The sequence below is a fragment of the Copidosoma floridanum genome, unplaced genomic scaffold (genome assembly GCF_036245765.1).
Source record: "Copidosoma floridanum isolate Cflo_tuat_1 unplaced genomic scaffold, Cflo_Japanese_pri ptg000013l, whole genome shotgun sequence".
Lineage (NCBI taxonomy): Eukaryota > Metazoa > Arthropoda > Insecta > Hymenoptera > Encyrtidae > Copidosoma > Copidosoma floridanum.
In genome coordinates, this window is record NW_028321890.1 from 36,297,523 (window position 1) to 36,324,974 (window position 27,452).

The 27,452-nt window shown below is 38.4% G+C and overlaps 1 protein-coding gene across 2 annotated transcripts; it reads right to left on the reverse strand.

The window, feature by feature from the left end:
• LOC106646924 (cell growth regulator with RING finger domain protein 1) lies at positions 1 to 27,452 on the reverse strand. Of its 2 annotated transcripts, none has more exons than XM_014363148.2 (6): positions 26,096 to 27,452; positions 20,712 to 20,869; positions 5,794 to 5,965; positions 5,262 to 5,400; positions 4,165 to 4,272; positions 1 to 2,626 (listed from the first exon to the last, which is right to left on the reverse strand). In XM_014363148.2, exons 1-6 carry the CDS (start codon positions 26,194 to 26,196, stop codon positions 2,168 to 2,170), a joined length of 1,137 nt encoding a protein of 378 aa, XP_014218634.1. In that variant the 5' UTR covers positions 26,197 to 27,452; the 3' UTR covers positions 1 to 2,167. The 2 variants fall into 2 exon arrangements, with proteins under 2 accessions (XP_014218634.1, XP_014218633.1); XM_014363147.2 differs by having other exon boundaries at positions 5,262 to 5,403.

A 27,452-nucleotide genomic window follows, 5' to 3' on the forward strand; every position in this document is an offset into this window, starting at 1 on the left:
TCTTTATTAAATAAATTATTTACAAGTCCTTGCATACGGGTATTGTTTTCGCATCATTGGATTACAATGCATACTATACAAATTAATAAATTGGTAATTGAATTCAAAATACATTGACTTCATAGGCCTTAACTGCTACGTTGGGTGTATAATTATATACATTATGCCAAATTACCGTGGCATTCACATTGCTACTCAAGTAATAAAACTTTACAAACATTACTGGAGATTACAAATAAGGCTAGTTAATTAGTTGACATTCTATTCCATCTGATTTCTCAGTGCAAAAATTTGCATCCCTTTTTTTCCTTCATTCGTTAAGTTACCACCCGCGCGTTAAATACATTATGATTAACGTTATCATTCGATCAGACTGTATCCTCCATCCGAGCACACAATCCACAACTTTACAGATATTTTCAGGATTATCACAGACTGTATATTTACAACTTATCCTTAATTTCCTCTCTTTTCTTAAATTTCATTCTAAGTTAATTAATAATCGTTTTTCATTTTTTTGTTTTTTTTTGTTTTTCCGTTCCAAAGACTTAAATCTCTACGTTCTCATAATCAACGAGATCAAAGAACAAGAAACTAGTAAAAGTCAAAGAGTAACTTTATAAGCATAGTATATTTTCAAGATATGTCTTGGAATAATAAAAATACCTTATAAGAAAGTACACGCAACGAAAGCTGCATTTGCATCATTTCAATTTATAGTTGGAAAAAAATGCACGAGATGATTTTATAGTTTTTCTTTCTCTCTCTCTCTCTCTCTCTTGGTCCTAGCCCTCAATCTTTAGTAAACTTCCAATTAATTTAATTTTTTGTTTTATAATTTATATTTTCTTCATTTTAACAATATATTAAGACACAAACATTAAATAGTGGCCTCTTTTAACCTGTTAGTTAATAAATACGTCCCTCTTAATTCTTAAATGCAACATAATCTCTTAAAAATGATGACGATCCGAAGTACGCGGAATAAAAAATAAAATCAGTTGACGAGTTAAAAAACAGAGGATGCAATGTTTTAATTAAAAATTTAGTTATCAAAAAGAAGAACAGTTCAAGAATACTATCGTACGACTAAAAATAAAATCGCCGTCTTCAAAGGAGCAATACACCGATTGGGAAACATGAATTTGACACCTAGAAGACAAATTAACGCACGTGCTCTAATAACTCGCAGTGTGCACATCTGGTTTAACATTTATTTCTGCAAGACAAACAACAGACTTGTATAATTATTCCAAGTCGTTTTTCTGCATAGTACAATTTTCCTTTTTTATAGTCAAAAATCGCTATCAAGGAATAAAATCACAAATTTAAAAATCATGACAAAAAAGTGTGCTCGTTGCTTGCCAACATTCATTCGCATACACACTATTTTGCGATGGTAAATCTTAATGTGAGTATGAAAACATTTTCATTCAATGATAAAAAAAGTTATTTCTATCGGACGGTCATCGTTTACACATTGAACAGAAAAAAAATGAAAAAAAAAAACCTTGAATATCCTGACAAAAGAGTTACTGGCGAGCGCAATGACAACGACGATACCGAAATAAAAAAAATAAAAAAAATTGATTAAAGTCACAATTTATTCGAAAGGAAATCAAACGCGCGACAATCGTGGATTCACAGACGGACGACGAATGTATGAAATCATAAAATTGTGTTATCGCACAATCGCATTATTTCGCAACGTCAGAGCTCCAATGACCGACATGAATATTTTTTCCAACTGCTTGAATAACAACTTGCTGATTTACGGCAAAAGTTCCACGACTTCTATCTCGAGTTTCATTGACTCGACGAAAGCTTTTCTATCTTATAAAAAAAAAACAATACTCCTCGAGCACAAATCTTTCTTGCCAATTTCAACTCGAGATGACAATAGTAGTAGTAATAATAATAATACCAAGCGGGTTTGACAGATAAGTAAGTACACCTATTCCAACGGCTCGGATTAAAAGACAATATTTCAATGAGCATCGAATGACACACAAGATGTTGTATTTTTACGGACTCGTTGATAAAGCGCAGGTATTAACGGAGAAAATCTCGAGAGGTGTGGTACATTATAATTTTTAATCTCTCGTTAAAGTAATTCGAGTTCAAGCCAGAGAGAGAGAGAGAGGGGGTGGTTGTGAAGAGGGGGGGTCTACCGGGTAAAGCCGAGAAAGTCGGTGAGCCGGTCGTTCCAGTCGTGGAGCCAGTGGGACGGGCCGTGTTGGGCGCGGGGGCGCTGCTTGCACGGGTTGAGCTCCTTCTCGGGGGGCATGTACTCCTCGCTCCTGATGCAAAAGTAGCTCTTGATGGGGCTCCGGCACATGGGGCAGCGCTCCAGTTTGCCGAAGCACGAGGCGCAGATGCAGGTGTGCCGGCACGGCAGGAGGGCCCGCGACAACGGAAAGTACTGGCAGACGACGCACAGTTGTTCACCGGCGCTGTTCCAGAGGGAGCCGGCGTCGGCGTCGCCGGCACCCGAAGCCACCAGGGCGTCCCGGGAGTTGGTGCCGTTGCTCGGGCACGGCTCTGCCAGAGCAAGGGCCGGACCCAGGCCCGCCGACACGCCCGTGTCGTCGTAGTTTGTCGAATTGCCCGTCGCCAGGTACAGTTGCTGCAACAGACACGCGTGTGCATATACATCGGGTTATTTTATTTTTTTTTTTTATTCTACATTTACAGCCCTCGGAGTTTGAAAAATCTCACGTACACCGGACTCGTCGGGCCAACAATCCATTCCTATTGGATTTTTGGATCCAAGTGATTTACAACATACCCACCGCCAACAACGCGCGCCGTTAACCCGAGTTTACTTATATTCATACAATTACGTATAACTGCTGATGGATACTTTTATATAAAGTGCATCAGAGCAAAGTTTAAATAATCAATTGGTAGGACAATGATTCATCAAAGAAGGTAAATCACAGACTACGGAGACGTAATTTCAAGTCAAGTGAATTAAGTCGACGGAAATGTCAATAGTTTCAAATTTCAAATTAGATACGGTATTAGAGCTCACGTACAAAAATCATATTTTTATGCAAAGTATCACATTTTAAACTTGATGATGATAATTTCACAGTAGATTCGAAAAAAAAAACACATCCATATCTTAGAAACGACATCGCGACACCTGAGGATAAACAGCTATATACAGTAGTACAGTTGTTAAAAGTGGCGTTTCGATTATTAATGGCAAAAGCCTGTATACCGTCAGAAGTACGGTCTTAAAGAACAAGATAACATAGGTATAATTATATAGAGAAGAAAGAAAAAAAGGCACCTTTCGACGTAACACCTCCCGGCCAGCATCATTTCGAACGATTAAGTATATTATACGTGTAAGCGTCATCGTCGTCGCCTCTCGTATATATAATATTATGTTGTATATGTGTACTATGCAATGCACGCGCCAGAGAAAGGAACTAACGGGCGATTGTTACGTTACCGCTGTAAGTACCATATATATATCCACTGCAACAGTCAGTACTGTCAGTAGGCCGAAAGTTCGCGCACTCGGCCTCTATACCTATATGCTACGGGAAAAAAAATTGTCGCTCGATCAAACGATGGTTGGATACAAATTTGCCCCCTCGCCCCCTTTTTATTTTTTCAACAAAACCCTTTTTTTTACCCCACAAATGCTTTGGCAATCGATTATAAGCGAAGCAAACGGATTTGAAAATATTATGAAAAAAAAAAAGAAAGAAAGAAATTAATTTCCAAACGGGAGGAAATTTTGCAACGCAAGTTCACTCGGGCGCGATATCGGTGCGCAGCGGAGCGTCGAGCATTTTCGCAATCGTTACTTTAAAGCACTGCGTGGTGTTTCTCGATCTAAGAGAATATATACAGATCGAGAGTTTTCCACCGATTTCCGTGTCAATGATGCCGTCAAACGCGTTGATTTTTAATTGAAACAAACAACCTCCCGGTGAATTGTACATTCGAAAGAAACGACAAACCGTATAGAAATAAGTTTCGACTATGTGTACTTACTTCTATAAAGAGAGTTAGTTGGAAGATCAAATGTATGACTTTGTATGATAATAATGTGCATGTGATTTGTGCGAGATGAGTATAATATATACATTTATAATAATTATAGACTTGGGTCGTCGTTGATAACGGGAGATGAGTGAGGCTCACCTTGAGACAGGACAGCTGGCCGTTGGCCTGTTTGAGGTACTGGGCGAGAATCGAGGTCGGTAGCGTGCAGACGCTGTCCTTTATGTGTACGACATTCACCAGCGCGACCTGCAAGCATATATACGAGAGAAAAATAAGCAAAAAAAATCAACCCAGAGGCCATCGCACGTAGGTACATGTGTATGTTTATGGGTGTAAAAATAATATGTATAATCTGTTGCTCAACCCACCGTCGAGCCTCGAAAAACAACGTTAAAATCCCTCGCGTCGAGTACCCATGCGTGTATACGAATAAAAATTCTATAACCGTTCCTTCTATTTTTTTTTTTTTTTTTTTTTTTTTTCACTTCTCTCTATCTCGATCGAACGATCTGATCGTCAAGGGCGCACGCGCCCGCGTTTCTCGATCTGACCGAGCATAATTATTATATGTATATACTTCATACACCCGAATGCCCGTCTCGCTTAATATTCATGCGATCCGATTGTGCTTGGTAATGCGAGGTGTGAGTTTTTTTTTTTTTATCATTTTTGAAATCGTTAAATACGGTGTACCAAAAGTACTACACCTTACCCTTCATCAATTGTACCCATACACGGCCATGCTGTAAATGTGCATATTAAAAACGACAAGCTTCCGTACACTTTAGATCCATAAGCGTGGTGTTAATATTTTTATAGTTTATTAAAATAATTTTTCCTACCTCGGGCGTTTTTGAGGGCTGGTGTGCCCTTGGTAGGAAAAATAGCATTCGTTACATAAGCGACACTTATCCGACGAAAACTACTATTAATACATACTTCATAAATTCCATAAACCCTTAAATCAAACAGTATGGATATAGATTAAACGGAGCTATTACGCGATAGCGATTGATAAAATTTAATCCGCGTAAAGTGTCCTGTTATATCTAAGTTTAAAAAAATTGTTGTTAAACTTGGGCGCATTTAAATATTATTAGTGTACACTCGACGGGAAGTCTGTTTCGACCCCAACAGCAATCTGAAGGTTGTAAAAGCGTAAAAAAAGAAAAAAAAGTGTTTTCCCTCGGATGGACGAGACCAAAGATGTAACGGGTGTACTTAATAAAACTCACCGTTTCGTCTGGATGCAATTCCCTGGTGTCCCTGCGCGTCAAGAAAATGACGAGCGGGTAGCAGAGCCGGGGCGGGGTGCCGAGCTCGAGTTCGGGAGCCGGCAACGAAAGTCTCAGTGTCTCCTCGGTGTGCGGTTGTCTACTGCACGGGCCCACTCACGCGGCGCCGGTCAAGGAAAATAAAAGTGCCAGAACAACAATTCCCCACCCACCTGTGTACACCTTAGGTGATTGTGGTTGGTCGCCTCCCAATGTATTTTTGCACGTAATAACGACTGCCCCGAAATTTCCACTCTGCCTACATACATTTACGTGGGTCGATCGACCCCTTTTTCCTATCCGCCGTCAACACGCGTCGTTATATTGATAGCTCCTCGAAAAATCGTAACAAAGGAAGACGGAAGAAAAAAAAAAAAAAAAAAAAAAAAAAAAAACCACTCGAATATTGTATTAAAGGAAAAACACTCTGTACACACCCCGTCTAAACCACCGTGTTCCCCATTGTTGAGGGTAACACAAAGTAAAAGGATACGCTTGTGCCGCAGTGAAGTATTGCGCGTGGCCTTGTAGGAGGGTCCCGTTGAGCGATGCGTCCCTCAGCGCGCTCCAGGGCTTCCACAGCGCGAGGTGGAGCTCGCGGATGCTCACGCCCCATATCGCCTGCAACGAGTACTCCACTTGGCTCGAGACCTCGCACTCTACCTCTGCAAACAACAAAATAATATACTTACAGAGCTCCATTATATTTAACAAACAAACGAGTGGTGATAAAAAAAAAAAAAAAAAAACTACAATGCGCTCTCCTTTTTTATTTTTTTTTTTCCTATTTCTCCGACCTAGTTACCGCAAGAGCAGTGCAGGAGAGCTATAATGCCGCGGGTATGTGACGTATCATATGTGCGTATATACATATAAGCCGCGATGCGGAAAAATTTACGCAAAACGCGCCGTACGCGACTGGTATAATACTTACTCGCGCGGTGAACGCTCGAGAGATTACCGTTAGCGTTATTTGCACGCGTGGGCAAACGAGCAGGCTGGAGGGAAAAGAAATTAAATGTAAAATTTTTATACGATTTTTACATATTTTCCCTCTGGGAAAATCGGACCCGAATGTCATTGTGGAAAAAAGAAGAAAATGCTCGTTTCTCCGAAGATATGGTGAAAAATGAGATTCGTATACTCGGGTCTTCCAATCGTTAATGGGAAACTTGTAGGTATATACATAATAAGTGATCCAAAGAAGACGAAGTGGCGGTGATGCGAAGGCGAGCTCGGAGTGTTACGATGACGAGGTCAATGAATCCTTGATTGGCACAGGTACATCGACCTCGACGCGACGCCTTAGCTCGACAAAGGCAACATTTGGAATATATCCCTGCTGACATATTACATACCCACATCATCGCAAGCCTATATTATATACGGTGACTAATGTGTGATCTTTTCTTTCGTGTATAATATGTATGTAGACTTGAGCAGTCGAAGGTGCCTTCGGGACGTTACTTATATAATATACACTCCGCGAAAATATTTTACGCACCTTTTTTTCCCCAAATGATCATTGGATATATAGGTATAGAAAAAAAATCGAATAGGCGTATTAAAACTACGGGGATAATTTTTGATCGCTCGTTTTTAAAGATTTTCGACTGCGGTCGCGAATAATTTTACATACCGAATGAATCGCTTCGACTTTAAAACATCGATACACACACAGCTTGAGAACGTATTTGTTTTTTTTTTTTTTTTTTACTATGGAAAATTTATCATCGCGCTGTCACGTTGGTCTAAAATATTATGATCCCCTACTATGCTACAACTTACGAATAGATTGCTAGAATCATAATATACTCATGGGTGTAGTGGTCCTCCCAAACCCACGAGATGGTAAAAACGTTTACCACGTGGAAGCAATACAAACTCTTGAAAACCTTTTTTCAAACACGTCAGAAAATTTAGCATTAATTTGCATCGAAGTGTACACGCCGGGAATTCAAAACCCACGCCAACCCGTTAACTTTTCATTAAGCTGGAAAAAACAGACCTAAATTTTTAGATTTTAAGCACAAATACAGTTACGATTTTCACCAGAGAAAAAAAAACGGATGATTTTAATTTATTCGTTTTAAAATTTTCACCTTTGAGGCTCAATCGGACATGACACACATACATAATATATAAGCAGTGAAACATTAGAATAAAAATGTATACAAGGCATCGTCCAAAAATAATTGTATCCACGCATGATGGGACTTTTTTTTCTCTCGGGTGAAAATACAAGACACTCCTTTGCGTCGTACGACAATGGCCCAACGTTTAATGAAGAAACCAAAAAAAGTCTAAAACTCTCTCTCGAGACTCCCACGCGCGTACGGTATATTTGGCAAACAGCGGCATCAACACCAGAGACAACATAAAAAAAAAAAAAAAAAAAAAAAAAAAGTTTCAAAGTGGTGTACATAGATAACATGTAAACAGCTGGCGCGACGAGACGGCGACCGTGCAATATACACCGCACCGGTGATTATTATCAAATCCAATTGCGCAAGCGAGTCGCGGGAGAAAGGGACGGAGAACCGCTGTGGCATTTAACGCGCCATGAGAATTGGGCCTCGCGGTCGCTCTCCTTTCTTCGTGCATATATATATACATACATACCCACCATCATAATATCTGAAATTGCGCGCACTGCATGTGTGCATGTAGTACAGATTCTCGGGTTGCATTTCGCTCGGGTTTTGAAAAACTTGTCGACGCGCGGATGAGGCGACCGACCATATACGTATATTATATAGCTGTCAAGTACTTAAAGTTTTGCTTTCAACGCAGTACCCATACAAAAATGATATGGTAACCCGAGTCGAAATGGTTTTTGCTGCTTTTACTCTATATAAAAATTCATCGGTCGGCTTCCACGTAATCAATCATGTTTGCGATGAAACTATATCCATCGAATTGGCATGTACCATCGGGGCAACAGTATATTCACCGGAGGTTTGTGAATTTTGATCGCAAGTCCTCTCGACGAAGGCCTTGTCAAGGCTCTATTCGTGTCACTTTTTTTTCAATGTATACGAGATGAATGATTTTCATTTACTTTTGACACACGCATGGAATTTCAATGAATTCGAGGACAATGCTTTCCTTGAACCATTTTTAACCAGTTGCACAAGCCTCATGAAAATTCACATATTTTTTTTTAGGGCCTCGAAAAATTTTACCTCAGTTCATTGAGAAAAAAAAAAAAAAGAAGCAAAAACACTTTAACCAACTATTATTTTCAAGTGTATGACGCGTGGATGGTGGAGTGAATTTTTTATCACGCAGGTGTAATATTTCATTACATGACCATCGTGAATTTTTTCATCTTTCTCCTCAGAAAAAACTCAGCAATTTGCAAGCTCAATAAAAAAAGCTACGAATCTCATTTGAAATAGTTTTTTTTTTTTTTTTTTTTTTGCCAACGCGAAAGGTTTAAACAAGTCTTCTCTTATCCCCCCAAGTGATTGTTCACTTGTATACTTTAAGATGAGGAAAATGAGGTTCGAACCGTTAAAACAGCCAATCCACAAAATAATACGTATACGAGCCCTCATGAAAAAGCCAAGTGTGCTCGCGGATACGTGCTTTTCACGCGTCGAGGTATGCGAGTAATTCGCGCGCGAGCGACTATAATGCCAGTCGATCCAGAAAAGGCGGATTAACGATCGCCGCGTCTACGTGACCCCAGTCAGGTAGAAACTGCCGAGGCGTGCGCGTTCTCCTCCAAGGGTCAGCGCAATCTAGGCCGAGATGGAGTGTCTCACGTGCACCGAGAGCGCGAGATGTATCAAAGTCCGCAGCGAAGTGGCCAAAGGAAGGGAATATTAATTGGATTCTCGTCGATCGGAACAGGCAGACGCGGGAGAGAGAGAGAGACCCGACCTTGAGAGCAAACTGCACTGCTCGATTCGCAGTCACGTAGCTCGAGTTTCTGGGTAAAGTGAGAAATACGATTACATATATATATACCCGTACAAGCGTATACGTGGATGTGTTGCGCATTAATATGTATTAAGTATAATATGGTGGATAATGGTAGTGGCCATTTCTTTGTTATCTACATTGGAGTTTTTTTTTTTTTTTTTTTAACGTTTCAACTTTTACTTTTTGTTTTACATGATTTTTACACAAATGGATGGCCATTGTTTTATTAAATAAAGGAAAGTAATACGTATATTATAAAAATAGTGCTGATTCACATTGTTTACCAATGGATGATTTTTTTTTTTTTTTTTTTCTCTCTCTCTCGATGATTTTATATGTTTTACTTAATAGTTTTCGAAAACGGCGTTTCTCGCTTTCTTATTTACATGCAATCCTTTGGCCATTGTTGTCGAATCTTCCAAAGAGATTTTAAGTTTCAGCGAAAGTTGTGTAAAATAATGTTGATACTCGGTTTGGACCAAGCCACTTGTTACCAGTCAGAGGCCACAGTAATCGATTGTCACTCGCAAAATACGCACGTGAATTAATATTATAATTGAGTAGAGCACATTTTATTAGATGGTTTCTTTTCAAAAGTGACTTTGTAGATATAGCTATACTCTGTTCACTCGAAGGAAATTAGAAATCGACAATGTTGTCGGGACTAGCCATTCCCATCTCGAAGTCACTCGCTAAAGTACTTAATGCAGATTCGGCGACTAATGTGCCAGACCTTGGGGTTGCCGAGACGCACGAGGATTGCGAATCAGAAGCACGAGTAAGCCACCATAGAGTATAACGTTTCATCGCACGTTTGTCTCTCGAATCCTTTCGACTCTCTTGTACAAGCATCGTATGCACGTCAGCGCACTTACTTTTAATTTCTTGTGAACAACGTAGGTGCCTAGTGTCAATCTAGAACTGCAGAAAAAGAGAATTTATATTTTTTTTTGTCGATCCACGCAATTTCGGATGATGAATAATCAATGGCCGTCGTTGTTGTCCCGATGTGGTGAGAATTAAAACAATCGTTCTACGGCAGACGAGGACAGTTGTCTCATCGTCAATTAACATTTTTACCGTGGCGCAGTGTCAAGAGAAACAAAATAATACCACCACCTGTAGGCTAGAACAAGTGACTGACCCGAGCCGTCCTCACTTACACGGACGGCCCTGACCTTCACTCATCGGAAGGTCGAAATTCGTTCAGTTGGAAAAAAAATTTTATAATCTTTTTATTTATTGCCCCCGTAAAATTTAAGTCGAATGTATGGACGTTGCCTTTTTCCAAGCAAAATTTCATTCGTAATTGAGACCATCGTACAACATTGACATCTCATTAGTACATATTGTTTTTGTCAACATATTTTTTTCACTCGTCCGCTAAATACTCAACACACGGTTGTGTCCAAATACAGCTGATGCATAAATAAGGCTCCTTTTTTTTGTTGGTTCCTCTCGCAACATCAAAATAAATCTTACGTATGAACATGAGATAATCATATGCGTGTATTAAATTTCGTGAAGAAAAAAAAAAGTTGTACAATAAAATTCAGAACGATGCAGCAACCAAAAGGCTTTGCATTGTAAAGCTGGAGCGATATGGAGGCCAAGGATACACCAGCCGTTTCTGGCGAGGGCCGCCAAGGTATTGTGCATGCATATACTTATACGTCGTAAACACGATACACCGAGAGGCAACAAGTATAATTTTAAGTTTGACGCTCGACAGGCTATTAAGAATACCTTAGGATGTATTTAGACAACAATATCAAAACATCGTTATTTTTAAGTCTCGTAAACGTGAAACATTTTTTTAGCTGGTTCAAGATTGTTTGAGATTTTTTTCATAACCACGAACATTATAGAAAGTTTCCAACATGGCAACATGCAGTTTGGGTAAAATTTATACTATTTATTAACAATTTAGTAACCATACTTTTACTTTGTCTAACGGCATATTTAATTACATATTATATACTTTGGTAATATTAATGAAAATAGTGTAAATGAAACTCTTTGAAGTAATATCTTGCTCAAGTGGAAAAACAGCTTAAAATAGTCCGAGTATATTTCCTAAACGATCTAAGAATTGGATTTCGTAAATCAAGTATTGCTTTATTCAACCACAACCACAAGTCACATTTATATACACTTGCGATTATGCAAAATTTCTTTCGACATCACTCAACTTACCAAAAACACTAGATCAAAAGTACCACTTTACAAATAGTTTCTTTCAATTGTTTTCGAGTACCTATGTGGGTACAAGGACACGTCAGAATTTGATTTTACAGAGTTGGAATAATATTTGTCATGGAAATTATACAATTTTTATTAAATTGGTTTTTAACGTTAATAAACACAGTTCTAACAATAATAGAGAAGAACCGAAAATATCGTGGTGCAATATTATGTAGTGGTTTTAGATATAAGCACGAGGAGGTTGGATGCACATCGATGTCAAACGCTATTTTCCTAACAAGGGTGTCATAAAAGTGCGAAACTTGCAAAAAAGTATGTTATTTAGTATCAAAAACTGGGAAACAGGAATACCAAGGGTGTATGATTATTAACAGCGACAAGTATTACCACATCAGTCGGACTATATTTTTGGAATTTCTTGTAATTAGCATACGCAGTCAAGTTTGCCAATATTTCATTCAATTGTTGTGCAATTTCTCAAAATTACTGACTAGAAAGCGTTGAAATTCTTAGTTAATAGAAAGAAAAAAAGGTTTTACAAACATATTGAAAAATATAAAATACGAGACAATACCCATCACAAGATTCTTCGTACACCACTTTATTTTATAAAAACAGTTTGTTTAAACCGCACTAATTTACAAAACATCGTCAAACAGAAAAAAAACCAAAACAGTGGTCGTTTATTATAAACTGCGGAGAGGTTTTTCACCCAGGAAGCCACGATTCAACGCTCGATTAAATCAAAAACAAACTTCCGTTACCCGAAGAACGATGAATTTACGTTTGGAAAAACACCTCAAGTCCATTGCCTAAACACCTGTCCTTTTGCATGGTACTAAAGTCGTGAGTATATCGTGCTGGATGTTGATTTCAAGCGAGCTCTTACGTAAATAAACAACAACAAATCTTATACTTTGATGAAATCTTTTTTTTTTAATCTTACAACCCCCTTTACTTCCTCAATAATTTTTTCTATGCATCCCATGACAGTATCCTTACTTTTTATGCACACCTAATCTACCTTCATATTATCTCATTTTCCCTGAACATTCTAAAACTCTGTTCTAATTTAAGGTCAAAATCTCTTTATTAAAATTGTTTTAGTGCAGTTTCCTTTTTTTTTATTTTTCTTTTCAAGGATTATAATGAAAAGTTCAAACTGTTCCTGTTTAATACTGGTTTTTTTTTCCGTTTTGAGTAATTTTAGATGGTGGATATAATTTTAGCCAATCCGGATACTTTTTTGTCTTTGCCAATTCTTTATCTACTGAAAATAAAAAATTCTTTTGTCTTGGCCTTTTTTATCGCTTGATGAAGTAAAATTCTAAATGCACACTTGATTTCCGAAAAAATTTAGCATGAAACGCTGCTGCATCTATTGTGATGTAATTATCAATGCACCACTTGACGTTTCAATCCTGTTATGTGTCAAGGAGGTGACTTATGCCAACAAAGCATTACTCTCTTGATTTTTTTTTTCGTTTTTTCGTTACTTCACGCCATTTTCTGAAATTAATGCGATAATTCCTTGAGCAAACCGTTCTGGCCGACAGTTAATTAGAAATACCCACAAATTAGAGTTTGCATTGTGTTCGAGTACGCACACCTCGTTAATAAGCGATGTGTGAATGAAAACGTAACTCTATGCCGTCCAAGAAAATAGAACACTTTGGAAAATCTTATGTAACCAACTGAATAAATTAGGTTGCACGGCCAGATTTAAATACGAAGAGTTGGAAAAGTAACATACTGGTATTGGATGATTACAGTTTGCAGAAATCGCGAGAGTCGAACCCAATAACCTATGGTCACGTGTCCGCACAACTATACGCGTTTGATACCGATAGGGGAAGCCGGACGTCGTTCGCATCGTCGCAGTAAAGGAATATAGAATAAGAGACACGATCAGCTAATGCAGATTCGAGCAGATTTTACCAGTACAATACAATGAAGATAAGAGTAGTTGGGTATTTTACAAAGCTCCAAACTCGCACTGACAGCCAAGAGTATACGCGGCTGGGGAATCTTAATTAACGGCATGAATTCATCCAAACTGGTTGTTTGCTCACGTGCCTGGCTGTAGACGCGGTTGTTTGCTATTAATGCAACCGTGCGAGATCGGGACTCGTTCGACCGTTATTTTTTTCCTCCTACAGCTCCAGTAGGTCACTACTTGTTCTTTTGCATTTAAAAAAATTTTTTTTCCTCCACAGTACTAGGTTTATACACGATTTATTGCTGCCAACCGTGAAATCATCAATATTGTCTACACCTATTACCATTGAATTTTTAACTTTTTTGTTACCTTAGAGGAAACTTTTTTTTTCTGCTACCTAGTATGTATGCAATGATGATGATCATGATAATGTTGCAAACAAGGAATATCAACTGAGGTTTTGGCTTAAAAAATTTAATCGTGCTTCCACTCACCAATCTTTGATCTAAATTTACATATGTATATCGTCACACGTTCAACGAACGTGACAATTACCTTCAATCGTGTACGTATTTTACGTTTCTCTTCCTTTAATTCGCTCAGTCCCGAGTTTCGCCACGGAGAAGAAGAGACACGTGCAGAGCTATACTAGTGTACCTATATACTTTTGCTTAAAAAGTTGTGTCGGATAAAAAAAAATATCCTTGATTCGTGAAGATATTAATAATTCATGAAAACTCATCAAAATACACGTGATGGTGGAAAAGTTTTTATTTACGAGCTACTGAATATACATTTGGTCCTTCCTATTTACCGATTCATCTTATAACCAATATTGGACTGATTTATGACAATCAAATTCTATTGATGAATATTTCAATTGTAACTGTATACAAATGTATAAAATCCATACGAGAATTTAAAAAAGGTTTTAGCGAAAACTTTAGAATCTATTAAAAGTTAATTTCACAGATGCGATTTGATTTTTCAAGATGCGTACAATTACGATTTTTGCATAACAAATTTTTTCCCTGTTTTTTTTTTCAAACAAACGAAATTAATTTTGAAAACGGAAAGTCGATGTAGCAATTAGAGAAATAAATAATCATGCGTCGATTAAAATTGCTAATTGTTCTTGCGCATTGGGGTATTAATTTTTTGCGCAATCGACGATACTCTCGTTTGCATTGCTAAACGAAGTTACATTTTAACGACAATCCAATTGTACGACCAGCCACGATTGTAGTCAAATTAGTTCTTGCGAAACTATAATCCGCCATACTAATTATCCGTGACTGGCTACAATATTTTGAAAAAGTATACACAAATAATGTTTGAGTATACGTATCACAAAAAATGATATCAAAGAGGTCATCGATTAAACTTTCTTGCAGAGGAATGCTAGAAAAACAGAGAAAAATCCCAAGTTGTGGTACAAGAATTTAAAAAAAAGCAGAGCTATTTGGATTCTATATGATTACATAACTACGACGCGCACAAGAAATTATCGGCAAAGGTTATTAAACCCCAAACGAATTATCAGTGCAGTGATGAATGGAACCAATTTTTTTTAGTGAGAATCAACATCGTTCCAGCGGTGGCAGGTAAGTGTTTATCTCGTATGCATTTGATTAATGAGTATACAAATACCAGAGTCATTCAAAAACCATTACACCTTTACGATGATGAGTACTTTGACCCTCGAGTGTTTATCAACACTCTGTTTCTTAATAAATAGTTTGGTAATCATGTTTTGAAAAATATCTTCCTAAAATTTTTTCCACACACGTGATTAAGTGGAACGAAATTCTACAATCGGAGTTTTAAAAGCAGAATCAATTGTTTTCATAAATTTAATAAAAAAAAGCAGCCCTCGTGTGTGTATGAAGGCTCATAGCTCTCGTATACTTATAGATTTTTACCGATGCGGGCGAATGAGCGTTTATTAAGTATCTGATGCTTTGAGATGTAGCTCTATATGTATACGCAAATACGTATATACCGACTAAAGTCATACATACTATTGTTGTATGTATGTACATAATATGTACCCGAGACCGTGAATCATTGTTTAATGAAGTCACGTCGGCATCGGAGCTACGTGCGAATGTCAAGTGAACCCCGCATGGACAGTCAACGCGCCCGCCTCCACTTGTCCAACTGCTATAAAATTGTTTGTGTGAATTGAGTGCATTTGGGGCATCAATGTCATATGACTGTCCCACTGTGTTAGCACTTACATCGGAAAAATTCAGTTTGTAGTTCCTTATAATTGGAGAAAATATATATTTTTTTTTTTTTGGCAGACAATTTTCATCTTCGTTCTCTCTATGTTTTAGTCTGTTATATATAATCATGCATATATGCTGTGTAGGCTTTACGTTTTCATCAGAACAAATAATATCAACATTTCGGATAAGGGAAGAGCGAATATGGATCGAATACGTATTTTTCCTCCAAGTCTGCTTTTTCCACTTTTCTTTACAGCTTCAAACCTGCGAACCCTCATTTCCACTCGTTATTTTTCCAGTTCCATTTTATTCGATTGTCGATGGAAGATAACATGGTATGCTCCTGGTGTTTTCTTACTTTGTATCGTCGCTCAACACCATTTTCAAAGTGGAGCAGAAAAAGAAATTGCCCCTGGCTTTTGTCGACAAAGATTTCGTTGCGATTCAGTTTTTTTTCGCTTTCCCATCTGCACCCCTCTGCCCCACCATCCATTGCTCTCCTCGCCGCAGAAATGTGCTCTTTTACCTCTTGTTTTTGCGTTGCGCCATTTTTTTTTTTTTTTTTCTTTCACGATGTGAAAAAATAGTGAGGGAACTATGGCGTCTTACAAGAGCCACGCAGTGTGCCGCAATGGAATATATTGTTTGCTTCGGAAACGTAACGGGAATACCTTGAGTGCGAGAGAAGGCGTATAAGTACGGAATTTGCCTTTTTTTCATTTAGTCGCAGTAAAGAAAGGGTACATGCTGAGCAAGGCCCAAACCGTGTTCTTTTTATAAACCATTTTTCGTATCGAAAAATCGATTTCTACGGGAAAAAAACTTGTAGAATTCCACTAGACTAAATTGCCAAAATTTTTTGAAACTTGGTTTAATTGATATCACTAAGCATAATATGTTTCATAAACAATTTTTAAATGCTCATAGAAACCGTAATGAAAAATAATTTCTTTGGGATAATTCTGAATTTTCCAGCCATACTAAAGAACACAATCGACTTTTAATGTGTAAATTGAAGCTTACGAATGGCATACTTAATTGCGAATTGGCTTTTAATATGAAAACGAGTCAATTTATTGTCGCTTGTAATTACCTACTCAATAAACAAATGACGAGAAAACAGCTCGTGCAGTGTCGAGCTCGTATATACCTGCTGTTTATCGTCAATGAAAATTCTCATAAATTTCAATGGCCAAGCTCCATCGCTCCGAAAGAAATCGGAATTACAAAATGGGTATATCCGTATATCTACACCGCGTACAACACGCCTGTGTCAATGTGTTCGCGATTAAACGCATAACTCGGCGTAAATCAATCCACCACTGGCAATTTACACGATACCCTTTTTCACCGTCTCTCGTGTGTTTATATATGCAAGGAAAAAAAAAAAAAAAAAAAAAAATATCGTGTGCAATTCGACAAACAAGCACGCTTGCGTGGATTTGCCTGCTGAACCATGAAAAGAAAAAAAAATGAAAAAAATAAAATAAAAGAGAGGTGAGCAAGAGAAACGAGACACGAGTGCTACCTGTGCGACGAAACGAAACCATGGTCGTCCAGTTTCGTGTGATCTACGTTAGGTCACGTCGAAATGTCCGTCGAAAAAACCTATACATATATATATATATATTTTGCGCAAGACCCACGCTGGCGCGCGTGTAAAATTATCCCGTTCGCTGATTGGCGAAAAGCTATATACGTTTGGACCCTCCCCGCGACCAAACTAGTTTGAAAATGTGTGCGGTGCCGATTAGAACCCGTCGCCGCGTCGCGTGTCCATTTTTGCGTGCACGAGGTTTCGAAATTTGACGGCACTGGACCTCGAGAAGGAAAAAAAAAAAAAAAAAAAAAAGAAAAAAAAAAGAAACGAGAACGAGAAGATTATTTCACCGTATCAGCCAACGGCTGGACAAGGTCAGGCCGGCGCGCTCCGTAACTTTCCCAATATTGAAAGATCCATCGGAGGTGACGAGTGAGAGGTGTTGGGATTGATCGTTGGCTTGAAATGATCGACCGATGAAGGGAGGCTATTATTTAACTCTCCTACGCGCCCCACTCTTATTTTTCGTGTAATTCTATGTCTTAAAGCTACATGAACTTGGTGTGCTTGAGTACCGAGGTAGTGCACTCACGTTAGTCTGTGGGGGGTGGGAAAAAAAAAAAAAAAAAAATCGTACAAATACAATTAAAGTATGCACTTGTTAACCTCTAATACAGTTCGACTGGTGATTTGTCGAGGTTCGCACGCCGTGTATATTATATGCTTGCCGCGTGGGAGATAACGCGATTAGTATGCCCGTAGTGTTAACGGAGAAACGTTGCGAAACTCGGCTCACCTTGACCACGCGTAGGCCGGCGGGTCAAACGCGCTTCTTCTTTCATTGGTCGAGGCTATTTTCAATGGTTGATCGATCGATTAATTTACGATGATAATGTTGAGTTGTTGTACAATGGTTTTTAAACCATCAATTGAATACTTCAGATCGGACAAAAATATTAATCAAAATAGTTAAAAACAAAATTTATAAAAAGAGAGAAATTGTCACTTTGACGCGGGAAATAAATCAATGCTAAAGTTTTAATTACTTGCAAGGATACGCGTGTATGCGGTTCATTGTATAGGATGTCATACAAATACCTATCCTCCGTAAGGTAAAAAAAGTTGGGTAAGAAATCGACGTTCGAAACCAAGTGATAAAGGCAAAAGTTGTAGTTTTAAAAAAAATTATTTTTTGTTTTATTTAGTGGTATATTTTTTACATATTACGATAGTAATATTTTTTACTAGTTATATAAAAAAATTTTTTTAAGTGCAAAAAAACCTTCTGGTACTTATTGCTTTGTCCAATGACTTCAGTCTGGATCTCGTGTAAGTTGTCACTTGTGGTAATCAAGTAAAAAACTTAAGTCATGATCCGTGTAAATTTATGAATCGACGTAACGGTGAAATCCAATGGAGTTGCGAATAATGTATAGATTTTTCGTAAAGGAAAAAAAAAAAAAAAAAAAAAAAAAGATATTGTGAGGAGAAGAAGAAGTGCAATTCAAGCCGAAAAGAGGCAGATATCTGTGGAGAAAGAGGGAGACGGTCAGGCTTTTTTTACCAAAGACTCGTGAAAAGTGTCGAAATCTACATATCGCGCGTTAACTCGAAAGGTAACGTAAGGTAAAGGGCCCATCTATGAGACAATTTTAAAATCGGTACCTATGCATGAGACACCCAGTTTAATTTATATACGTAATACTTAAACATGAAAAGAAATTTTTTTTAATATCATTATAATATAATCTTTTGAATAAACAAATATTTTAAAGAACTTCAAACGTTATTAAATAATAAAGAATTTTATTGTAAGACCCTGTCTCATACATAGGTACAATGTGAAAACATAACCTCAAACATGTGTTGTCCCTATTAAGAGACACTCAAGACGCATTTAAATAACATGGGTGTCTCATAGTAACGGACGTGTGTCTCATACACAGGGCCCTACAGATTCAATGTGTCTCATTAATAGGTGCATTTCCATCCTGTTTATATTTGTTTATAAAATTATTTTTTAACGTTTTATTTGAATTTAAAAATTATAATATTATTCGTAATGATCTAATGCTTTCATTGATACCAAAACTTGATATATTTCCGCTCATAGAGAGTGTACATTAATTTAATAGCAAAAAAAGTGGTAAAAAACTGTCTCATAGATGGGCCCTTTACCTTATACGTGCACGCGTTTACACATACACAGTGCGGCTCAGCGGTGTAATAGCGCGAGTACTGCGGTTGTTAATGGCTTGCGCAAACTCCGGGATCTCGCATGTGATCATCGAGCCGATGAACTTCGGGGCATCGTGTATGCGCATAGTATACTTATTTACGTACATGAAGCACATGCAGTGTACTTGTACATGCATGTATTTATATTAGGCGCGGTGTACTGTTACTGAGAGTGTGCCTCAAAAACGCTACCACCAAACGTTATGCCATCCCATGTCCCCTCTCTTATTCCTGAATCAGTAAATTATGCTTTTTTTCCCGAGTTTAAGAACTCTCTTTTCAACTCTTTGTGCAGTCGTTTTGCAAAATACGCTGCTTCGGGTATGTTAATGGCGTTGCCGAATAGCGTTGCAAATTATAAAAGCTCGGACTGTTAATTTAAAGGCCACTTTTCGACTTTGTATTTGGAGGTATGTATATATAAAAGTGGTGAGTAGTAAGTTATTGATACATCACAATATGACGTTTTAAAGTAAACACGAAAATGGTTGCGATTTTCCTTGGGTTTTATTCCCATAAACCATATCGATATATGCCTTCTTAATTATAAACTTGATAAAAAGAAAATTTGATCAGTGCAACTAAAGAGTATAAATCGAGGGTAAGTAAGATTGTCTAGCTGATACATTTTTTTTTTTTTTTTCGTGTACTTTATGAACAAAATTAAGCGATTATCCCAAATAAATGCCATTAGTAATGCAGGTTTTTTTATTGTGATTGTTGGCCGACCCGACCTAGTTACACGGCCACGTGTATGATATACGTTATACCGTTAAAATGCACTGACAATATAATATTAAGTATACGATATTATATATACGATGGACCTGCAAGCACGCGCGTATAGACGTGCTCACGCGATTCGTGCCTGCACCGTTGGAGAGAAAGTTTTTAATAGACATCAAGTACTAACATGAAATAGTCCTTTTTATTATATTTCTAGTTATATGAGAAAATTTTTTAAAATAGCACAAAAGGTGCTCTGATAATTGTGATGATGCATAAAGTTTCGAAGATCATGAATGTAACTGTTGAAGCAAATTTCTTTTGATACGATTTTTTATAATATTTTCAACGTCGCTGTTTGATCATCAAAATGTTGAAAATTTCTATAATACTAACAAAAAAAATTGACTTATTCAATGAATAAATGTCCTAAATCTAGAAAAGTTTTTGCGCGAGAACCAAAAAATTGCCATGTTGACACAATGCGGTTCAACTGCTGATTCGAAATAATCGAAATCAACGAGATCCCAAGCTGACTCGAACGTCGTACTTACACACGTATGGAAAACAAAAAAAAATTCACTTCAAGACGAATGACTCACCAGCATAGGTACTTTTGAAGCTCTCGTGTAGTTTGAAGGTGAAGGGTATGTGGACCTTCATCATTTTCATCTGCGGTATGCGCGGCGCGTGGGCCATCACGCCCCCCGTGCTGCCGAACATCAAGTCGTCCCCGTGGACTCGCAGCACCATCATGTTCCTGCAAAACGTTTCAATTTCCCTCGATTAAATCTACGTATATGTGTATAGGACATTTTTTGCCGATGTCGCCGCGTCACGCAAAGGACATGACAATTTGTACATTTTCATGAATATATTATTAGCTATTCGTGCATATCATGTAGTTTACATTGCAAGTCGATACGTATACAGGAAATGCTTATACATGACTGTACGATCGAATTAATCGAAAAAATAATAAAGTCTTTGAAAATTAAATTGTTCATTTTAATCAGCTATTGTTTCGCGACTACGATATTATAAGGATAAAATAGCTGTAAGATTTTAAAAAATTGTGCCCCGATCGGTTGAGAGAGGTGAGTGACTCCTAAACCAGTCTCATAAAAATTAAAAAAAAAAAAAAAAAAAAAAAAGGTAAAGGATGGAAAATCCAATCCAATATAGGTATACCATGTATGAGCGATTGGAGCCAATTAACCGACAACGATTCGTCTACTCAATATTGGAGAGGCTATAGATCTACGGCCTCTTTGTCTCCGGGTCAGGACGAAGCCCCTTCGAATTACGTAATCGCGCGCGATATTGGATAACCGACGATAACCCTCTCTCTTTCTCAAACTCTCCTCGTCACTGTACTATTGTTATCTCTTGAAAAAAAAAAAAAAAAAATCTGCGTCATCCAACAATTGTTAAATTAAAAAAAAAAAAATCGTTTAAAACATACAAGTTTACATATACGTGTTCGAGAAAGATGTACATAACGTATAAGCGCGGGAGATAAAATACAGTATGGACATATATAGAGCCGATGCTGTTGGGTAATACAACTAATGTATGTGTTGTAGCGCGTGTGTTGGTATTTGTATCCGTCGTATTGCATCAACGGACGAGAGCGCATCTTCGAGCTCGAGCTTTTTTACTGGTACAATGCACGCGCCGTGCCTTTTTTTTCCCGTGGACTATGGATTTTCAATGAATGGCCGATTGTTGAAACGAATCGGTGAATTTTATATCGATTTCACGTGATTTCAAAACTTTTTCACCGATTCGGTTCAACAAATATATCGCAGCACCTTGTATACGGTAAGAAAAAAAAAAAAAAAAAAAGAATTAACAACAAAGCCGTAAATAACGGGACGGAATAAGCCAAATATGAATGGATGACGCGGGATGAGCAGTGGTGAAATATTTATTGATACAGAGGAAACAGTTTTATTATCACCACGAGCAAAGGGTCCATTGTACACAGTCCCGAGAAACGCGCCGCGCATCTTCAAAGGTATAATATATAAGTACCGTGATACACGTGCTCCAGGCGAACGATTCGAAGTATTCCAGTCACGGAAAATCGGTATGAATCCGAACCTTCTAGAACGACGTTCGCATTGGTCATATATGGCTCCCAAAAGATGTATATATACATATATAAGAAACAAGCACTCTCTCTCTCTCAAGGGGGCACATATAGGCGATCAAGCAAGTTATATCAAATAACCGGCACCACCACCATCTTCGTCGTGGCTCGAAGATTCCATATATTACGGTGCAGGCGTACTTATATTTGCTGGGAAAATGAAGAGGCTCGCGCCCCTCGGCGATTGTGAAAGCCTCGTAATTCGTTACGTAACTCCTCGGGTACCATGTACATTTGGGCATATATTGTATACGTATGCGTAGGTATCATCTATGTCTTTTGCTATCATATGTTCTTGTATAAGTACATCCCTAATCGGTCGATGCCTCTCTTTCGCACGCGATCCTATATATATGTAAAAGTATAGTATATATCACGTGTGTGCATCGCCCGCATGCAAGGCTTCTTTTTCTTCGTCGTGGTAGTCGGTGACTTTGTTGTCTTCAAGACGAGGCGGCGGCGCCTCTCTTTCGTAAGAGGATGCAATAGCCCACTACAAGTACATTGTACCGATACATGTCACGAGGAAGTCACGCGGAGGATGCTACTACATTCACTCGATTTGTACTGCACATTTTTTTTTTTTTTTTTTTTTTTTTTTTTTTTTTTTCCATATGCCATACGCCAATAGGGACGCATGCATGTATGTAATACGTGCTCCCGTCCACTTGTGTAATATATGAATATAATAATGATGATTGACGCGGAGCATTAACGAGATGACGAGGCTCCAATGCGCGATGGTCGATGGGAGGGATGATGCGGTGGATGATGGTGCGATTCGGGGAGCCGCTCGTAACGATCGAGCTTTGCAAAAGGTTTTTTTTTTTTTTTTTTTTTTTTTTTTTTAACGGTACATATATTATGCGGTATACATCACTTGTAGTGATTGATGGACATATACATTGTTTTTTTCTTTTTCCAAAAATCACTTCTAAGGCGAGTTTTAAAGATGAGTTTTTTTTTTTTTTTTTTTTTTTTTCCAAAAAGTGTAAGATTTTAAATAGAAAATCTGAGGATGAAAAGAAGATACTTTATTTGAAAATTCTATGGTTATACTTGTATTAATTGTAACTCTGTACTGTATTATCATTGAAGAATAAATGATGATTCATATCCGTACATATGGATAAAAAAACAGTTGTATTCTCAGTTTGATGAAAAATAAAAAAAAAGCATCAAGAGGGTCAATCAAGTGAAAAAAAATGGATAAGAGAGTGGGATCGCCTGCGTCAGCGTGATGAAATTATTATTGTTTTTTTCCAACATGTGCAAGGAACATTTAATTTTTACACAAGTGCCGGTGCACCGAAAATAATTCTCAAGTGATCCACTTCCGACTTCTCTTCTCGCCACTTGCACACAGAAAAAGGTCATTGCCCTGCACAATCCAGAAACTTTTGCAAAGATCTGACTACATACCGATGTCCATGAAATTTTTACGGCGCAACTCGAAACTTATTCACGATTTCATTGGTGCGGCTTAAAAGTTTTTTAAAGATTATTTTAATATTGACATAAAGAGCTTCGAGTTCAATATTATTATTCTAGTAGCAAGTTTTTATAGCCGTGCACAGAATGCACACTATTCACGATAAATGAAAAAGTTGTTTTCTACTCTATTGAATTGTTTCAACTTTTTCTTACGCGTACTATACAAAATTTACGTAAAAGATACAATAAAATATGATACCGATTTAAAAATCACTAAAACCGCACTCGGGCATCAAAAGAAACGTCGTATACCGCTTGCCTGTGCCAACAAGGTAAAGTAGACCGGGTGTGCAAAATGTCAACTCAAATGCACACAAAGAAAAAACCATGACACACATAGCGTATAGGCACGTTGAATAGGTGTACAGCGAAATTGAGTGCGCCCATTTTCGTGGATATTTTTCAAAGGGGAAAAAAAAAAAATCATACAAACTCGGGTCATCTCTTCCTTCGCTTCTCGCACGAATAGAGACGCGTTGAAGGTATTAATATTCATGCGTTCATTGCCGACACGTGTTTGCGGTATAGCGGACAAGGAGGCACCTCTTTTTCCCAATATTTTTTTTTTTTTTCAAACGCGCCACTGCATTTTCGAGCGGAAAAGCAAAAGAAGCGTGACTAGCACAACCGGTCGCGAGAGCCGATACCATCGCCAGTAAAATTTTGTATCCCCCTACAGCCGATCGATCGGCCGGGATAACACAGGCTCTTTTTTTTAATGCGCTACAAGCGTTGTTGTACGAATGGACGATCGATCCACGGTGCTCCGTTTTGGGTGGCGTCACGCTACCGATACGTATACCGATCAGCGCCGGAATTAGGGGCGCGGAAGCCCGTTTCGAGAGAAAATTATTTATGCAGGCGCTAATCGAGCCGGGAAACACGCTAGGTGGCATATTTTTTTGTTGGCACCTTTTTTACGGTTCCACTGCACTCTCCGCGCGTACATACATGCGTGATATAACGGCCCCGAATTATCGATACCTTAGCGGACTTTTAGCACTGCTGGTGAGGAGGATCGCGAAGAAAGAAAGGAAAAAAAAAAAGAAAAAAAGGATAGACTGCGAGAGAAAAAGTCTTGGGTGTGTGTATTGGGGATGAATCATCCTCCAAAGGTGGCAGCGAGACACCGAAATGCACTTGAATTTTTTTTGGATTCTTTGGCGATCGTTGCACCCGTGTCGGGGGAATGATGAGTTACTTAAATACCGAACGAAGAGGATTTTTTTATTATAATTATATACGCAGACGTGACGTTACTTCGGTCCAACAGAACTCGTGTTGCTTCGATTGCATACCGGTCATTTGTCAAACAATACTCCTTTAAACCTTTTTCCTTCTCACATCGCTCCATTCTTATACTGCCTTGCTCCCACTCTCCGGCTATTTATCGACTCGTTTATCGCCGAGCTGAGAGACAATCACGTGACACGCGCCAAAGTGCAATGGTATATACATGTTTAAAAGCGTTTGTTGACATCGAAATACACACATATATACATATACACAGTGGTACCGATAAAACACTTGTGAGAATTAAAAATCTGAAAAAAGGTGAAACAAATGAACCTCCCGAGAACTTGTGTAAACAGATGAGCCGTGTGTTTACCAGTTGTTTTTACACTTAAACGCGTGCGGAACGATAAAATTTTTGACAAATCTGTTATTTCTCAGCGAATCAAACGATGGCAATACATTATCGATTCTCTTTCACTCGGTAGTTGGTTGACCTTGAGCTCCTTACCAACGACGATTATTTTAATAAAAACACCGGACCATTTTATACACACGCAGCGTAATTCAATGACGTAGTATGTTCTTGTAAAAAATAAATTCTTTATCAACACCACTTGGCATAAATATAATAATCTGGGTGGTATTTGAGAAAATTTTAAATACGCTTAAGTACTTTATTGTAATTTTAACTAAATTTTAAAAATTCCGCCCAAGTCCGACTACAATATTTAAACAGTATATATATATATGGGGTAGTAGACGAGTATTATTTACTTCTGGTATCGCGCGAAATTACGAAATACAGCATGATCGTGTCGTCGCGTCGTGCATATAATAATATGCTGTCAGTGCATGTATAAGTCTACTTATTAAATTTTGCTTGAACATTATATACATATGATTATCGTAACATCAAATGTATAATATATACCACTTGGTGTCTTGGCTTGGCTCTACGAGAACGTGCTCCGACAATGAATGAATCACCGCTCACTCGCCAATGTAGCACACATTTAATTACTATTTTGCTATTGTATATATTATGTTATTATACAGGTACAAGGTGCATAATCAGTGTGTGTATACTTGTGTTGTACTCACTTCATAATGAAGAGGAAGATGAGACAGAAGACGACGAGAACCGCGAGGACGTAGAATATGTTGGAGGAGAGCTCCGCGACGAAGACCAACATCGCCGTCATCCTGACTGCCTTGTGTATATTATGTACAAACTGTTTATGTCCTATATATGTTTACGTATTAAATTTTGGAGTTCCCCCGTCGTCTGCAATCTGTACACACACGCAATAACGTAAATCCAGCAGTCACGCGTGAATGATGCTTATTCTTCTTCTTCGCGGACCGTCTGGCATGAATCGACCAGCGACACGAAGCAGTATATACGTCAAGGTCAGCCACCGGCACGACAACTCAACCCCTCAGCGGACTCGATAACATTCAAGTCGCGAATAACTTGATTTGATTTGTACAGCGCGGTACACGGTCTCTCTATCGCACGATTCTAACCTATACTTTGTGGAGCGAGAGGAAAAAAAAAAAAAGTAACACTCAAGAGGTTGAGTGTCTCCTTGGAGAGGTATGGGTTTTGTAGGATGCACGAACAACAATTATGCCTCTCCGGGATACAGATAAGCCCAATGAAGAGGGTCCTTGAGCTGTGGGTGACAGTAAACGCGAGAGAGGCAGTCAGACAGGCAGACAGAGGCCGGGCGCAGTTCTGCCTTCTGCTGCTGTAATGTTTGTTTAAAGAGTCAATTGACGAGGACGTGTCTGCTGGAGGTGTTGGCGTCGAGCCTTCGGTGAGGAGTCGTCGGGCTCGGTGCTGCTACAACTCCGTTTGTCGCCGGCGGCGCCCTTTTCCTCCTCGAACATACTACGGCCACGAACGCCCTGCTGGCAGTCGCTCGGTTTTGCGCTGCTTGTGGTGGTATAGGTATGTTTGTTTATTATCTGATTAACAATGACACCTACGTGGACTATGGGTGCATCGAAGCTGAAAACACTCTCTTATCTCGCGTGTGTGCACTCTCTTGCTCCTCCCCCTCGCACCCACAACACAATCACTCTCCAACTGCGTCTCTCTCGTCTCCTTTGTATTGTATACCTGAATATAACACGACTATTTACATCTACACTCTTGACAACTCTTGGAGGTACAGTATTTTACACTTTCTTTCTATACCTGCAGGTGGGTGATGTGTGTATACCTGGCAGGTATTATTCTGTAGATCCCCTCCAATCCGGAGGCTATGAAAAGGACACTAAAAACAAAGTCACGACAACACGTTCATAAATCCATTTCTCAGCTGTCAATCGACAAAGGTAACAACAGGTATACATAGTAATACGATGAAGGACATTGTGCATGCAGTGTGTAGCTTATGATGGTGTTGTTATCAATTTCATACGCTACTTCGCGACGAACTAGTGCGCACTG

Coding starts and splice junctions, on each gene's coding strand:
- LOC106646924 (XM_014363147.2), bottom strand. CDS start 26,196: ATGACGGCGATGTTGGTCTTCGTCGCGGAGCTCTCCTCCAACATATTC. Junction 5,966..20,711: donor CTTCAAAAGTACCTATGCTG/GTGAGTCATTCG, acceptor TGTTGTTTGCAG/AGGTAGAGTGCGAGGTCTCG. Junction 5,404..5,793: donor TACTTCACTGCGGCACAAGC/GTATCCTTTTAC, acceptor GGGCCCGTGCAG/TAGACAACCGCACACCGAGG.